Below are 14,350 nucleotides of genomic sequence, written 5' to 3'. Positions count from 1 at the left end.
TAACAATCCTGCAGTCACACTACTTGATATGTACCCAAAGGAGTTAAAACTTATGTCCATACAAAAATCCACACACAGATATTTACAGCAGTTTTATCAGTAATTTCCAAGACCTAGAAGCAACCAAGATGTCTTTCAGAAGGTGAATGGATAAATATACTGTGATACAACCAGACAGTGCAATATTATTATTCTGTGCTAAAAAGGAATGAGCTACAAAACCATGGAAAGATACAGAGGATCTTTGAATGCGTGTGCATGAAAGAAGCCAATCTGAACAGGCTATGTACTGTATGATTCCAACTATATGACCATCAGGAAAAGACAAAACTATGGAGGCAGCAAAGAGATCGGCAGATACAGAGGAAGGAATGGATAGGTGGTGCACAGAGGAGTTTTAGGGCAGTGAAGCTATTCTGTGGATATTGTCATACTGGATACATGTCCAAACCCATGCAATGTACAACACCAAGAGTAAAGCCTCATAGAAACTACAGATGTTGGGTGATAATGTGTTAGTGCGAGTCACTGATTTTAACAAACATAGCACTCTGTTGAGAGTGAGGTAAGCTATGAGTGTGCGGATAGGAGGTGTTTTCCACCCTGTTTTGGTCTTTTTTTTTTTAAAGCAAGTGCATTAGTGGTTGGGTATATAGAGAAATCACAAAACTTTATTTTTGGAGTTTTAGAAAATCACATCTCTTTCAGTAAAATGTAGTTATTGCTGCCTTTAAAAAAGCTGTACATTTTAAATATCAGAAATTTGAATATCCCTTATAGGGCAAATGGTAGTATTGTATCAATACTAAATTTCCTGAATGTGATAATGAAATTGTAGGTATAATATAGGAGACGGTTCTTGTTCTTAGATAGTACATACTTCACTATGTGGAGATGAAGTGTCAACTTACTGGTTCACCATCAACACCATCACCCCCCCATATAGAAATAAAGTATATGTGGCAAATAAGAATGGTGATTTTAGGTATTTATTGTATTGTAACTTTCCTTTAGGTTTTTCAAAATAGTCTTTTAAAATAAAGAGTTGGAAAAATTCTAAATGTTATAAGTGGATTACCTCCACGATCACTAGAGAGGTTGTGATCAAAAAGACTGACAATACCAAGTGTTGGTGTATGGGTTAACTAGAACCTTCTTATATTGTAAAATGATAGAACCACTTCTAAAAATGGTTTGGCAGTTACTCAAAAGGCTAAACATAGAGTTAAACAGAATATCCAATAATTTAACTCCTAGGAATATACCCCAAAGAAATGAAAACATATGGCCGCAAAGACATGTACACGAATGTTCATAGCAAATTAGTAACTGTCAACTAGAAACAGTTCACAGGTCCATCACCGGGTGAATACACAGATAAAATGTGTATTCCACAAAAGTTACTGAGCTGTTTGTGTACATTTGTAGTAGCTGAATTTTATTATATGTAAATAATATCTTAAAGCTAGTAAAAAAGAAAGTATTGGTTTAGCACGGAGTAAAAAGATTTGAAATGGTGGATGTTTAAGGCTTCTCCTTTGTGTGGTCTTCCTAGGTGCTTATGGCGAGACATATCCTGCCATTGAAGATGACATCCTCCCTCCACAGTCCCAGGTGCCCTCTGCAAGGGAGCGCAGGAGGAACAAACAGAAAGGACTGGACTTTGTATGTATGAAGTATCTTTTTCTTTTTTCCCTTTTCAATTTAGGAGAGGTCTGGGTTCTGACGCATGCTAAATTGGTTTGGTCCACAAGAGACTCGTTTGAAGCCCAAAGACACCCCCAGATTGTAAGTGAGGGGGTGGAAAACCATCTATCATGCTAATAGATGTCAAAAGAAAGCTGGGTTAGCAATTCTTACATCAGACAAGTTAGATTTTTTTTTTTTTTTTTTTTGAGAGCGAGAATGAGAGAGAGAGAGAGTGACAGAATACACTAGCAGGAGGAAGGGACAGAGGGAGAAGCAAGCTCCCCGCTCAGCAGAGAGCCCGATGTGGGACTCGAACCCAGAAGACTGATCATGACCTGAGCTGAAGGTAGATGCTTAAACGACTGAGCCATCCACGCACCCTGAGACAAATTGGATTTTAAACCAAAGACTGTAATACAGGATGAGGAAGGACACTATTATCATAATTAAAGTGTTTATTCAACAAGATCATCTAATAGTTGTAAATATTTATGCCCCTAACATGGGAGCAGCCAAAAATACAAGCCAATTAATAACTAAATCAAAGAAACACATCAATAATAGTAGGGGACTTTAACACCCCAGGAACTGAATTGGACAGATCATTGAAGCAGAAGATCAACAGGGAAACAAGAGCTTTGAATGACACACTAGATCAGATGGACTTCACAGATATATTCAGAGCATTCCATCCTAAAGCAACAGAATATACATTCTTCTCCAGTGCGTATGGAACATTCTCCAGAAGAGAGCACATCCTGGGTCTCAAATCAGGTCTCAACCGGTACCAAAAGATTGGGATCATTCCCTATATATTTTCAGACCATGATGTTTTGAAACTAGAACTCAACCACAAGAGGAAAGTTGGAAAGAACTCAAATACATGGAGGCTAAAGAGCATCATACTAAAGAATGAATGGGTCAACCAGGAAATTAAAGAAGAATTTTAAAAATTCATGGAAACAAATGACGAAAACACAACTGTTCAGAATCTTTGGGCTGCAGCAAAGGGGGTCCTAAGAGGGAAGGATATAGCAATATGAGCCTTTCTCAAGAAATAAGAAAGGTTTCAAATACACAACCTGACCTTATACCTAAAGGAGCTGGTAAAGGACAACATACAAAAGGACAACAATACAGCCTAAACCCAGCAGGAGAAGAGAATAAATAAAGGTTAGAGCAGAAATCAACAAAACAGAAACCAAAGGAACAGTAGAATGGACCAAGGAAACTAGGAGCTAGTTCTTTGAAAGAATTATTAAGATCAATAAGCCCCTAGCCAGACTTATTGAAAAGAAAACAGAAAGGACCCAAATAAGTAAAATCATGAATGAAAGAGGAGAGATCATGACCAATACCAAAGAAATAGTTTTAAGAACATATTATGAGCAACTATATGCTAACAAATGAGGCAATCTGGAAGAAATGGATGCATTTCTAGGGACTTATAAACTACCAAAACTGAATCACGAAGAAAGAGAAAACCTGAACAGACTCATAACCAGCAAGGAAATTGAAGCAGTAATCAAAAATCTCCCAACAAAGACTCCAGGGCTAGATGACTTCCCAGGGTGATTTATACCAAATATTTAAAGAAAAATTAATACCTGTTCTTCTGAAGCTGTTTCAAAAAATAGAAATGGAAGGAAAACTTCTGGACTTTTTCTATGAAGTCAGCATTACCTTGATCCCAAAACCAGACAAAGACCCCACCAAAAAGGAGAATTACAGACCAAGATCCCTGATGAACATGGACGCCAAAATTCTCACCAAGGTACTAGCCAGTAGGATCCAAAGGTACAATTGAAAGACCCTATGCAGTAGGCTTCAAACAGTACAGTAAAAGGATTATTCACCACGACCAAGTCTATATATATTAATTAATTTTATATATACATATAACATTATATATATATATATATATATATATAAAATTCAGCCATCAAAAAATGAAATCTTGCCATTTGCAGTGACGTGGATGGAACTAGAGGGTATTATGCTAAGTGAAATAAGTCAGAGAAAGACAATTACCATATGATCTCACTCATATGTGGAATTTAAGAGACAAAAGAGAGGATCATAGGGGAAGAAAGAGGAAAAAAAAAACCAGAGAGAGAAATCATAAGCGACTGTTAATCATAGGAAACAGAGTGCTGATGATTGCCGGAGTGGGGATGGGTGGAGGGACAGGGTTAACGGAGATGGACATTAAGGAGGGCATGTGATGATATAATGAGCACAGGGTATTATGTAAGACTGATGAATCCCAGGCCTGTACCTCTGAAACCAGTAATATGTTACATATTAATTTAATTTAAATTTTAAAATGAAAATAAATAAGTAAAAATAAAAAATATATTGGGGTGGTCCAGTAATGAGTGAGCACTTGCTGTGGATAGAGGGGACTGTAGGCTCCACCACCAAATAGTTCCCTAACCTTAGTTAGGTCAGTGAACTCTGGTACCTTGGCTTCTCTGAGGTAGTGTTTTCCTATCTCCAGATGTGGTTATAAGCCTAGCAGTCCCTGGCACAGAATGTTCATTCCACACCCTAATCTTCCTCCTCCTCTGTTGCAGAATATTTGGATTTCAGAAAGTACAAGAAGCAACTGATAAACGTTTATTGCAAAGTCTGCTTTATCCTCTTAGACACCTAAGCCTACTATATACTATTTTGTTCAGATAACCTGTCCAAGGTCACGTTCTATAGGAAGGCTGATATTCAACCTATATTCTTTTCATAGAATGTGTGTAAATTTTTTTTTTATTTTTAATTTATTTGACAGGCAGAGATCACAAGTAGGCAGAAAGGCAGGCAGAGAGAGAGAGAGGAAGGGAAGCAGGCTCCCTGCTGAGCAGAGAGCCCGATGTGGGGCTCCATCCCAGGACCCTGGGATCATGACCTGAGCCGAAGGCAGAGGCTTTAACCCAGAGCCACCCAGGTGTCCCTGTGTCAATGTTTTTACAGTATAACCAGTAAAAAAGCCCTAGTGACATTGTGTACTTTGTTGACTAGATAACTTTGGGCAAATTCTTAAACTGTGTGTTGTCCTATATATGTGACATGGAGATACAGTTCGATAATATATATGAACCATGAGCACTGAATCAGGTCCACAAAGGATAAATGCTGTTATTAGCATTGTTACATGTGTAGCTTTAGTAGGTGGAAGTAACTTGTTTCCCCAGCAACCACCAGTCTACTTTCTGTCTCCATAGCGTTGCCTTTTCTGGATACACAGACATGAGATACGGTCAAGTTTTAGCATGTCAGTACTTGCCTCCTTTTTATCGCTGAGTAATAGTCCTTTGAATGGGTGTTCCACATTCAGTCTATCCCTTCAGCACTTGATGGACATTTGGATTGTTTATACTTTTGTGTACAAGTTTTCTGATGATTTTCATTTCTGTTGCATGCATACCTAGCAATAGAATTGTTGCATTATAGAAGTAACTATGGTCAACATTTTGAGGAACTGCCAGACTGGTTTTCCAAAGTGGCTACACCATTTTATACTTCCACTAGCAATAGATGAAGATTCCGGTTTCTATATCATGGCTACACTTGTTACTGTCTATTTTATTATAATTATTACAATCATCCTAGGCAGTGTGAAAGTAGTGCCTCATTGTGGGTTTTTCATTTCCCTAATGATGTTTTAAGATGTCTGCAAATCCTTTGCCCATTTTCTAATCAGGCTATTGTTGATTTGTCAGTTATGTATTTGAGATACAAGTCCCTTATTACAGGTATGATTTGCATAGTTTTCTCTCATTTTGTGGGTTGTCTTTTACATTGTTGATGGGAGTCCGACTTACCAATCTTCTGTTTTATCACTTGTGCTTTTGGGGTCTAATCATCAGAAACCATTACCTAACCAAGTTACTTGTGTTTTCTTCTAAGGAGGTCAGTGATCTACTCTGAGTTAATTTTTGCAATTGATGTGAGGTGTAGGGATCCAAATTCATTCTTTTGCATTGTGGACAATCCAGTTGTTCCAGTAACATGTTGTTGAAAAGGCTCTTTTTTCCCCCTAGTGAATTTTGTTGGCCTTTTTGTCCATAAATGTAAGGGTTTGTTCCTGGACTCTATTCCATTGATCTTTAAGCCACTACCACCCTGAATTGATTACTGTAGCTTAATGGATTCTTAGCCCCTGTTGTTTCACTTTTTTTACCTTTTGGGTCCTAAAATTTCCCATCTTCACCCAGCCTGGCAGCATTTACATATTATTATCACAGATGCTGTATCTTTACCTGAGCCTGCATGAATAAACACTAGAACTTAAATGGAAATCTGTAGCATTTATATTCTACTTTATTCCTTACACTATATATTTATCAGGAGCAAGAATATTTTTAGGTTCACTGATTGAGGTCAATGATTGTTTCAAAAATTCTCTTTTCTAATTACAGGATAACAGTCATCCTAATATGCCAGCAGATGGTCTCTCTTTAAAATCTGTGTCCAGTATAAATATTGATCAGCTTAGGATGAAAAATGAGGAACGGATGCAAAAACTGAATGAACTTCAGAATAAACCGATTAATACAGGTAAATGGCCAGTCTTAAGGGACTACAGCACATTCTGTAAGAACTCAAACCTGTTTACAAGGAAGTTTTCCCTGTTGGCTGGGGGAGGATGCAATGAATTTTGAAATCCCTTTGAGTTGTAAGGCCTAAAACCAGACACTATCCAGGAAAACCTGGACTCCAGATCAATTTTGCATCACATTCTACCAGAGAGGGTATGCTTTTTGAGTGGATTTTTTTTTTTTATTTTTAAAGATTTTATTTATTTGTCAGAGCACAAGCAGGGGAAACAGCAGGCAGAGGGAACAGCAGATCCCTGATGAGCAAGGAGCCTGATGGCAGGACTTGATCCCAGGACCCTGGGACCATGACCTGAGCTGAATGAAGGCAGACGCTTAACCCACTGAGCCACCCAGGCGTCACTTGAGTGGATTCTAAACCGATGAAATTTTTATTACATATATCCAGACTCTCTTTGCTTTCAGCAGGGAAAATGCTGATTAGTATCAGCATCTCACTCCCCTCACCGAAGTGAGGAATTATTAGAAACTAATTTGACAACTTCGAGGTCTTTAGAGAACACATCTATTATAAATTTACAGTACTACGAACAAATTTTTTAACTTTTTTGCTTGGCTTTCAATGCCATAGACAAAGCAAAGCAGCCCCAGGTTGATGTTTCTTTTTAGAACAGAAGCCAAAGTTTACTGTTTTCCTTAGGGCTTCATGGTCTCTCGTCGTTTGGGTGACCAGCAGGATGATTCCTTAGGCAGCTAGTGAACCCCTCAGTACTAGTTTTAGCGAACAGTACAGTGGTCTTTTGGGACAATTCCCTTTAGTCTGTGAGGCTACATACAATAATCCTAATAGTAGCCTTCCTATCTTTAACACTTCATTTAAATTTAAAACTATACTCCTATAATCTCTAGCAGTCAGGGTACCGTATGTTCTGGTGGCAGTTCCATATCAAATGCCAGCACATATGGTAAACTGATGGAGCAGTACTTTTCATATCATACCTGAAAAAATGTGGACCAGTGGGAAAACAGTTCTTTAACTCTGCACTGAGGATTGCCTATTCTTAAATTTCTTTTAGAACCAGTAAGGGTGATTAATATTTAACAGGGATATATTTAAATTGAGAAAAGTAGAGCATTTAAAGAATCTCTTAGAGGTTTTCAGCTTCTAAACTTCTTTTTAATATTGTCCTTTCAAACAGGAGCTTTTTGGTACGATGTGGAGTGACTGCTTATTAAATTGACTGCACATCTCCCTTTGCTGGGCTAATCCTTCACAGACCGGGAGATGTTAAAAAAAAAAAAAAATGACATCACAGGGTAGGAAGACAGATTTTCCTAGTATATCTAATAAGTAAAATACAGAGATAGTTGAGTATATTCAATTAAAGAATGAAACTTAAGGACCTACCTTTTAATGGAGTAGGTAACAGCCTCTTAGATTAGGTACAAGAATGGATGTAATTTCATCTCCTGTCACCTGTCTAGTGCTTTCCTAAAAGGATTTCCTCTTCTTAGAGCATCGGTAACAGGTTTGGAGTATTTAAAAGTTTTGTAAGGTTGCATACACTTCTGCAGTCAGCTTAACGTTTATCGCCCTCTACTTTGCTGTCTTTGGAATCCCTGTGGGTGTTGGCACCACAGAGTCACCTATTCACTTGACCGTTTTCTTCCTAACTCTAAATGAGGGACCTGGACAAAAGAATACTTTGTAGAACATAATCCTGTGGAGAAATGCAGGGCTGGAATGGCTTAAATTACAGGAAGGAGATCTGTGTGCATTTCACCTCCTTGCTACCAGTGTTACCTGAGTCATGTCCCTCTTGCCTCCTTTAGACGATGAGAGTTCACTGGTTGACCCCGATGACATGAAGCATGTGGGGGATGATGGATCAAACTCTGTAGCCACTGAGCCCTGGCTCCGCCCAGGCACCTCAGAAACGCTGAAACGGTTCATGGCCGAGCAGCTAAACCAGGAGGAGCAGCAGGTTCCTGGAAAACCAGGCACTTATAGTTGGCAGGGCCTGTCTACAGCCCATGGTTAAAATAAATCTGTACTGGACCCAGCAGTGCCTTTTAAGGTGAAAGGAATGTCAAATCGGAACCTTTAATAATACGTGTGCTACTTTTGGCCCTGTTACTTACACAAGTATCATCTGTATATAAGGTGTTTTTCCCCCATGATGATGTATAATAAAGATGTATATATTCTGTACATAAATAAAAGGCAATGATTAATTTATATAATGTAGAATTATACAGAATTATTTTTGCATAATTTTGCCATAAATTGGGGTGGTAATGAACTCTTGGAATCAACTACCATATGTGCATTATTTTAAATTCTGCTTGTCAGTAAGATAAGGTGAATAAAACAGGTGTCTTAACAATACTTTAAAACCTGAATATGCTTGTATGTACATTTGCCATTGGTAATGCTATTCAAAATAATTCATTTAATAAATACATTGGTTGTAGCTGAGTATTTCAGTTGCTAGGTAATGAATCAAATGTGCTAGTTATTTCCATGTCTTTTATAGCTACTCATTCAGTATAAATGATGGGGTAGTCATAACTGATTTTATTCCCATAAGCCATACACTAAATACATCTTTTTGCCTCTGTTTATGCAAATGAAGGCATGATGTTTACTAATTTGTATGACTTTACTCAATAGAAATAAATTATTTTTTATTAGCAATGTCAATTTCTTATTTTAACTGGAGTTGAGGTTTCTAGACAAGGTGTTTTGGAAGTTGAAGACAGGACCACCCAGGGTCCAAGGACAGAGCCTGGAATTGTTGCTGTGCCACCACGGACCCTTGGATATGTGCGTCAGGTCTTCCTAATCACTCCGTAAGTGGTACCTTTAAAAAAGTAAAGATTAAATCAAACTCTGGGAAATAATTCATTGGTCTTTAGCATTATGATGGCTGAGAACACCCCCAGGCACTCCTTCTTGTACATTTCCACTAATGGAACTAATGGCAGACAGTGTAGACAAGTTTACTACAAGTGTGAAATTTCTCCATTTTGAATTTTAGCTATGCATATTTTATACTCAATTTTGTAACCTAATCATTGTTCTTTTACGTGAAGATTTTTCCTTTTTTTTTTTAAATTTTAAAAGATTTTATTTATCAATCTGACAGATCACAAGTAGGCAGAGAGGCAGGCAGAGAGGAGGAAGCAGGCTCCCCGCTGAGCAGAGAGCCCGATGCGGGGCTCGATCCCAGGACTCTGAGATCATGACCTGAGCCGAAGGCAGAGGCCTCAACCAACTGAGCCACCCAGGCGCCCCAAGATTTTTCCTCTTATATCTTCATTTGAAAGTATCACGAAAGCCTCTGTCTCCTGTAGGGACGGTCCTGAAACTATACCACAAAATAACAAACCACCAGGTCATTTGAAACACTTACATCAGATAGATTGGAAGGTCATGGTGGTTCCCAGCTCTAGCATCCAGCTGGGCTTGCACGGGGCTGTCTTGGGGGTAGTAAATATGGTATACCTATAAATGCATTGTTCAGTAACTCATCTAAGGTATGAGAGCAAAGACTGAACACTTCTATTTTTAAACACAATCATTAATGTTCCATTTTTTGCTCAATGGCATAGTATCACACAACTCCTAGGACACACAATGCCCCCCTGACAAAGTGCCCCAAAAGCGACTTAAGCTCTCTTAGCATTCACACAGTGTAGCCTTATTTTGGGTTATATAATTTTAATTATGAATAACCTATGGCTGAGAAAACATGACCCTAATGCCAAAAGCTGAAAAATATCAGAACTAAAGAACACTGAATTTGTAGTTCTGGCCAAGAATATTCCTAAATTGTTCAGCTTTTAACAATCAATGAAACATGGGGCTGTAGATTACACAGGTTTTGATTGCACTGATGAAATAATCCAAAAACTTTATTGACCTATAACCTGATTAGAATATGCCAGATGAGAATCAATATTGTACAGAAAGTTGTACAGAATTTTTTACATAGAAAACTTTACATCTGTACCATATACATTTTATCCATCTGAAAAAATTTTCTACATCCACTGTTAATACGGAATGCTTGACAATCTTGTCTTTTTTTTAACCATCAGAGCACAATTCACAGTATGAATACATTTCCAGTAAATCTAACTCCCCCAACCATGCCAGATTTGTTATTTTAACATATTCAACATTAAATTCTGTACATAGAGTAAAATCTACATCAAGCCCCGCCACCCAAAAGAAAAAAGAAAGTGACAGCAACCTAGATTCATTTTGCAGTGATTCAAGTTTCGGTCCATGAAGGATCAACTCTATTTTAATGGCTCATCTTTAGAAGCCCTAAGAGAAGTATATTACAGGTAGTTAGGTCAGTAGGAGTATTTTCTACTTTTTTTTTGTTGTTGGTCATGACAAGTGTCAGCCACAACAGCTTTCTGGGCATGTTAAACCCTCAAATTTTCCACCCCCCCCACAAAAAAGGGCAAAACCAAAATCCCCACAAAATAAAAAAGACAAAAAGTTCAACCCAAATGTTTAGTGCATTTGACAAAATATTATAGGTATTTAGCAAATGAATAAGAAAATAAAATTAAAATAAAACAGTGCAGGAAGAACTATATAATGTTTAAGATTTTTATATTACAGACCTGCATCTCTGTACATTTTTCACAGAAGGATGATTACCAGTATCTCAGATAGCCTGAGTGTGCAAAAATCTTCAGAGTAAGAATACCATAGTTGCTAAATATCTTTTACCATGAATAATTTCTTCTTCTCCCTCCCACCCCCCAATTATAAACATTTTATCCTTCAAAATACAGCTCTCCTGAGTTGTACTTCCTGCAGAAGTTCAGATCTTTACATCTATAGTTCTTTGGGTAAAGTTTTACTTCCACACCTGCCGAAAATATATGGGGCTCTCCCTGCTGCCAAGGACAGGGGAGGACACATGGACACAAGCGGACACTGTGGAAACAGGCTTCCTGCTCAACATGAGCCCAACATGACAAACAGAATCCACCAGACTACTAAGTAGGGACTGGAGCGTTGCAAGTTTGAGTTATAGTTCTAAGCATCTTTACTGGTAACCCTCAAACACTGCAATTCAGAGAAACCGTTTTTCAGGTAGGAAACCTCAGCTCCAAGGTCCTTTTAAAGAGCGGAGGGATGTAAACGCCAACAAAAAAATACCGAGTTGCCATCATTGCTTATTTATTCCAAGTTCCTGTTCGGGTGGTTGTGATATCTGAAAAACTACTCCAATTCGCAGAAAAAATCTTCTAAGAACAGCACGAAGTTCAGGAATCAAATCAAATTGCATAATTTCACATAAGAGAGGGTAGTAGAATGAAGCATGAGCTTTAAACTGGGGAGAGAGGGAAAGAAATTGCTCCATTAGCACTGCTTGCATTCCAAACCACAGTAGCTCAAATGCCTTCAGAGTCAAACTCCTTCAGGGGCCCGCACTGATCAATGAAGACAGGAAAGGCATCTGCGTAAAGCAGGGACCGTACTGATCATGGAACTGAAGAAGGGGTATTCAAAAGATGCACTCAAACGTTATTCAATCACCTACGCTTATTTTGAAAAACATTTCCCATTATATTTCCTTGACAAACTTATGACAAACTTTTAGTATCACTGCTTTTCCTGGGTAATAAGCAGAAGTAAGAAAACAAGCAGGAACCACAGGTGAGTTTTTTTTTTAATAAGCTATGGGTTACTGAAATAATCTTGTTTCTTGAAGAAAATTTGAATTTTTATGGAAAATTCTACCTAATACTGTGGTATAAAATTGCAATCTCCAGGCAAAGATCAGACTTTCCACATTTATAGTTTTACTGATGTACTGTGGTCGTCTTTGCTGGAGTTCCTCAATCTCCTGAATACAAGTTGCCTGCCTGTTTTCTCTCTGCTGCTCTCCACACCCAACGGGGGACTAGAAAGCAGTATGATCGATGGTGGCACAGAAGCCCGTGGTGGAACCAGACAGACTGGGGTCTGGAGGCCTTCCTGGCCACACAGCTGCTGATGCCTTAGGTCACTTCTCCAAGCTTTATCCAGCCCAGGAGTCAGAGGTAAATGCATGTAGACCAGAGCACATGACTTGGGATGAACATCTGTTCAACACCGAGTGACACCCATCTTGACCCCAATCTCAGGCTACCTCACTAGGCACTTTTAAACCAATTCAGGGATCACAGCAACTGGTTTCCAAGTATATGAGCTACAAGTTGCTGTATTTTTTAAAAAGGGAAATGCATATTTTTAAAAATCTGAATGTATTTAGTTGCGTATGTTGTTGTGTATATTTAGTTGTATGTATTTAGTTGCGTATTTTTAAATTGGTCATCATTTCTACTGCTTTCAAATTTTTTTTTTTTTAAGATTTTATTTATTTGTCAGAGAGAGAGGGAGAGCGAGCGAGCACAGGCAGACAAAATGGCAGGCAGAGGCAGAGGGAGAAGCAGGCTCCCCACCGAGCAAGGAGCCCGATGTGGGACTCGATCCCAGGACGCTGGGATCATGACCTGAGCCGAAGGCAGCTGCTTAACCAACTGAGCCACCCAGGCGTCCCTGCTTTCAAATTCTTAAATGAGTTTATGGCCCATTCACTAGGGCTCCTGTGTTACATGGAACTGATAAATATGCCAAAGGAATGGCTGAAGCCTGGAGCACAGGCCTCAGACCCAGAAACAGCATTGGTGAGGACAGAGTATAGGCCCAGAGGTTGGGCAGGATGGCAGTTTTCAAAATGAAGCAGTAGAGACTTCAGGGGTCAGGATGGGAGACCCAGAAGCTTCTCAGGGTGTCCCAAAGGGATTCTGATTCCTTCTTTACTGAATCCCCTACACTGCTTAGACAACAAAGCAGGGTGAGGAGGGAGAAGACTGAAACACCCATGAGGAAAGGGGCCACCGTGGTCCAGGACAAAGTGGCACCATGGCCTGCGCTTTGCTGGATCCACCTCTGAGCCTCGGGTCTGCAAGCTGGCACCCCTGCCTCCCGCTTGAGCATGATGCTGGTCAGGCTAGAAATGCTGGGCTGAAGAAGACATCTCATACTTACCCTATTGTCGCTTATCTTTAGAACTTTAGTTAGAAACAAAAGCAGTAAGTTAGTCCAGGCTTCCCGATGACTCTCTGACGTTAGAGTAAGGAAGTAACTTAGGGCTTCGCTGCAGACACTGTAACAGAGAAGGCTCACTTTGACATGTGCTGCATACCTGCTGCTACAGGCGTTCACAGAGAAACAACAGCTGGACGAGGTGGGGAGGGACTACTAAGAACTGGTTAAGAGTCTATCTGCTAACACTAGCTAGAGTGTCAACATAAACGTATCCTTTTCAAATGAGAAGAAAACCAGACGTTAAAGAAACCATTGCAACGTATCAGGAAATGCATTTTTCTGAAAGTTCCATTGAATTTCAGAGACCCTGTGCAGCAGCACACGTACAAGCCTGGTGTTAAGAAACCAGGGCTGAAATCTGGGGCGGCTCTTCCCTACACTCACTGTGAAGGTGAGACACTTCTGGGTCTTAAAAATCTTATCAGTAAAGTGGGGAACAGGGACAAAGTCATCTCTTGAAGTTCTAAAATGTACTTAATTGGTCTCTGAAAACATCTATTCCCTGAGAATATATGCAGATACAATGAAGAAGACCGCATTCTTTCTGAATGGCATATTTCATTCATAGCATGAGTTTAAAATTTAAAGAACAGAATCTTAAGCGGTCATGAAGTAAAAAGAGAATGCAAAAAAGGTAACACTAACAAAACTCCAAATATTTTTTCACACTAAATGCAGGTAGGTTTTCACTTTCACATATGACCTGTTCGTAAAAAAGCAGTTATCTGTGGCATGAAAAAGCCCAAAATCTCTGAAGTTTTAAATTTTAAGGGAGAAAACTTTTTTCCTGTCCCATAGCAGTAACAACAGACACGATCTGCTCATGTCAGCAACTGTGCAAAGTGCGTCCATCTATAGGACTGTATCTAATTTTCACAATTTCTTCCTTAGGCCCCAAGCTATTTGCATGGTCCTGCAGCGGGACTGAGATGTGGACTCTGCTCTGAGTACAAACCTAGTGGCCCTTTTCTACTCTGTACCA

At 39.1% G+C, this 14,350-nt stretch overlaps 2 protein-coding genes across 16 annotated transcripts in view; one reads left to right on the top strand and one right to left on the bottom strand.

Annotated features, from left to right (window-relative positions):
• CSPP1 (centrosome and spindle pole associated protein 1) overlaps window positions 1-8,934 on the top strand; it is a 281,804-nt gene extending 272,870 nt beyond the window's left edge. For 14 of the 15 annotated variants that reach the window (XM_047725298.1, XM_047725303.1, XM_047725299.1 and 11 more), the window contains 3 exons: window positions 1,556-1,665; window positions 6,105-6,243; window positions 8,076-8,934. In XM_047725298.1, the coding sequence (XP_047581254.1) occupies window positions 1,556-1,665; window positions 6,105-6,243; window positions 8,076-8,284 (458 nt within the window). In that variant the 3' untranslated portion in view covers window positions 8,285-8,934. The other variant, XM_047725302.1, reaches the window with a different exon arrangement.
• A 1,208-nt stretch (window positions 8,935-10,142) lies between these two features.
• Window positions 10,143-14,350, bottom strand: part of ARFGEF1 (ADP ribosylation factor guanine nucleotide exchange factor 1) — a 148,500-nt gene continuing 144,292 nt past the window's right edge. The window contains exons 38-39 of the mRNA XM_047725294.1: window positions 13,309-13,426; window positions 10,143-11,605 (exon numbers count right to left, since the gene is read on the bottom strand). Of these exons, the coding sequence (XP_047581250.1) occupies window positions 11,441-11,605; window positions 13,309-13,426 (283 nt within the window). The 3' untranslated portion in view covers window positions 10,143-11,440. The remainder of the gene's footprint in view (window positions 11,606-13,308; window positions 13,427-14,350) is intronic.

The sequence above is a fragment of the Lutra lutra genome, chromosome 4 (assembly GCF_902655055.1).
Source record: "Lutra lutra chromosome 4, mLutLut1.2, whole genome shotgun sequence".
NCBI lineage: Eukaryota > Metazoa > Chordata > Mammalia > Carnivora > Mustelidae > Lutra > Lutra lutra.
This window is presented reverse-complemented; position numbering and strand designations above follow the sequence as displayed.